Source organism: Colobus angolensis, unplaced genomic scaffold, assembly GCF_000951035.1.
Source record: "Colobus angolensis palliatus isolate OR3802 unplaced genomic scaffold, Cang.pa_1.0 Scaffold51, whole genome shotgun sequence".
Taxonomy (NCBI): Eukaryota; Metazoa; Chordata; class Mammalia; order Primates; family Cercopithecidae; genus Colobus; species Colobus angolensis.
In genome coordinates, this window is record NW_012118599.1 from 13,925,477 (window position 1) to 13,928,270 (window position 2,794).

The 2,794-nt window shown below is 55.5% G+C and overlaps 1 protein-coding gene across 5 annotated transcripts in view; it reads right to left on the reverse strand.

Moving 5' to 3' along the window:
- The window catches only part of PTK7 (protein tyrosine kinase 7 (inactive)), an 89,225-nt gene extending 86,437 nt beyond the window's left edge, over positions 1 to 2,788 (reverse strand). For 4 of the 5 annotated variants that reach the window (XM_011960393.1, XM_011960391.1, XM_011960392.1 and 1 more), the window contains exon 1: positions 2,623 to 2,788. In XM_011960393.1, coding sequence (XP_011815783.1) covers positions 2,623 to 2,701 — 79 coding nt within the window. In that variant the 5' untranslated portion in view covers positions 2,702 to 2,788. Of the gene's footprint in view, positions 1 to 2,212; positions 2,379 to 2,622 lie in introns of those variants that run through there. The other variant, XM_011960389.1, reaches the window with a different exon arrangement.
- Positions 2,789 to 2,794: the final 6 nt, after the last annotated feature.

The window sequence follows — 2,794 nt, forward strand, 5'->3', positions numbered from 1 at the left end:
GCGCCTGGCCACACGCTTGGATTTTGTCATTCTCAGGGAGTCCTTTTCCAACTCCCTGCAGATGCCAAGGAAGGACCATACTTTATATCCATTGCTTGAGCTCTGTCCACCACTCAATGCTGCTCTAAACACCAGGAATTTGAGTATATCATTTGACAAATGACATGAGGAGCACCCTCACCCTGCCACCATACTTCCCAACAGCTGAGAAAAGCCATCACTAATAAAAGCAACTCCTAGGCCTGAATTACAGGCTGCAGAGCCTTGAGGAATCTGCAGACAGCCTATCCCAGAACATGACGACTCAATTTCCCCAAAGAAACAAGAGCCTGGAGGAAAGAAACCAGGGAGGGGGAGGGGAATCGGGATGAGGAAGTGACCACATCTGACTGTCCAAGAGGTTGGTTTAGAATCCCAAGTTTCAAACATCAAGCCGCGTCCTCCTCCTCCTCCTCCTCTTCCTCCTCCATATTTATTACAACAGCATCTTAAAGTGCAGAAAGTATCTCAGCCATTTATGGCATAATTACCCAGACTTTAAAATGGTCTAATCCACAAACCTAGCCAGCCTAGGTTCCTTACTCCAGCCTTATTAACAGTGGGATCTCGCTACAACTCCAGTTAATTACACAGTTAAACAATGAGATGGAAAAATCTACTGTGATCTATTAAAAAAATCGTTGCCCCCTTAAGTCATGCGTCTGGGGGTGGGTTGAGTCCCAGGATTTCACTAGAAGACAACAGGCGCCTCGGCCTCTGCTGAAATTGTTTACAGCACATGGACAGGTTCCACAACAAGGCACATTTGGTGGAACTGATTTAAGGCTCTCATTAAAATGTTCCTTTGTAGAGCACAAGACATCCCCCCACCCCTAAGGAGACTACAGACCTCCTGTCCTAAGCCCTCAGCCTGCCCTAACTTCCCCCAACAGGATCCCCCCGCTCCACACGCACACACTAAACACTAGTCACCAGATTAAGTCAATTAACATCAGAGTCATCTTCTCATGAAAGGAATTTAGGAATTTAGCGTTTGTTGAGCAAGAGCCCCATCTTCACCAGAAACTCCCCTTGACTCCAGAACTCTGAACAGCAGCAGTGAAGGCAGCCTCATTGGGCAGACCCACACACCAAAACCCAACCAGGAGAGCCAGGAGGCCTGTGAGCTCGGGCTGCTCGCCCAGATGGCTGGGCCCCCATCCTGGCTGTGCAAAAAAGTTCCGTACTTCCTCTGGGAGCAGATGTGGATTCTGCCACGAGCAATAACTACCAAACACATCACAAGAAACACGGGGCAACTCCAAACACCTCCTCCAAATCCCTGGAGCTTACTCTCTTTCCTGGGTTACATTTACCTCTCGTTTTACAACTAGGGGCAGGGAAGATGTTGATTCCACCAGCACCAAAACCCCTCCACAGCTGGCAGGCCAGAAAGGTACTAGAAAGGCAGTTCTCTACCCATGCCGTTCCCATTGCCACCTTCAAAGGACGTGGGAAGTGATCACCTAGGACAGGTCTTCTGGACAGAGCTCCCCAAGAGAAAGCTGCTTCGAGGACCACCAAAGAGTGTTTTGGAGGCTGGGGGGCTTTATTTCCAGTCTGGGCTGTTTGAGATGTGCGGGTGGCTTGATGCTTTCCTGTAAGGCACTTCGACACCTCAGTGGTGACTCTTAGGTGTGACCAAGCCAGGAAATAAAAGCTGCGGGAGTTGGGTGGGGGGGCGGTGCTGTCTGCCTGGTGATGAGGGCCACACCCTCGTTAAAATACTAAGGCCCCCCAAGAAAAGTCAGAATGAGTTATTTTTGCTTTTCTGCCCTTAGAAAGATTTCCTTTCCTCTGTGAGGACAGCCAGGATGGAAATCCAGGAAGGAGCAGAACAAACCCCGTCCGTACCTTTGCAGCCAGGCCATGCCCGATTTTGGCAGCGGCCTTTACACATTAGTCACCGCAACAGCCTGGGACCCTCGGATCCCCGGATTCGGCCCTGGCACGGAGAGGGCGCAGGGTTCCAGACCAGTAACTAGAGGCCATGGGGAGGCCCCTAATTCTTCCCTTCTTCCGCCCTCACCCGCAGGGCCATCTGGGGTCCCAGCTTTGCCCAGGAACTTGGAGGAGGGAAGCCGGGAGCGTCGGGTCAGCGTAGGTAACAAAGCTCCGCGCTTTGCGCGCCGCAGGTCTGTCCGGCATCGGGCCCCAAACCGGCCACTCTTACCTGGGCTGACCCTGCCGCGTGGGGTGGGGGGCTCCCTTTTCCCCATCGCACCCCCCACGGGGGGTGCGGGTGGTCTTTTCTCCCCCGACAAGAAACTCCCCATCTGGGCCCGAGAGCCGGCAACTCTCGGCAGTTCTCGAGCAAACTCTCGGCTCAGACCACAAAAACTCAGTGAGGCTGGAAATGCGTCCCCGCGGCGCGGGTGGGAGGGGGACCTGACCGAGTCCCTGGAGGCTTCGTCAGCCTCCCGGCCCCCGGGTTCCTTGCGCCCTTCCGCCGCGAGCCTGCACCCCCAGCGAGCCTCTCCACCACTCCAGGGCCGCCCAAACCCACCTCCCCAGGTGCAGCTTTTTGCCCACGGGCACTCCCGCGCTTCCCAAGCTCTGTGCCCTCAGCTCTCGGGGACTCACCGCCCAGCAGCGGCAGCAGCAGGACGCTGAGCAGAGGCAACCGGCGGGGTCTGGCCGGGGATCCCCGCGTAGCTCCCATCGCGGCGGGCTCGGGAAAAGGAGCTGAGGGCGCACAGCGGGTGAGCAGACTGCGCTCCGCGGCGGGCACAGGAGACGGAGCGCACCGGAGCGC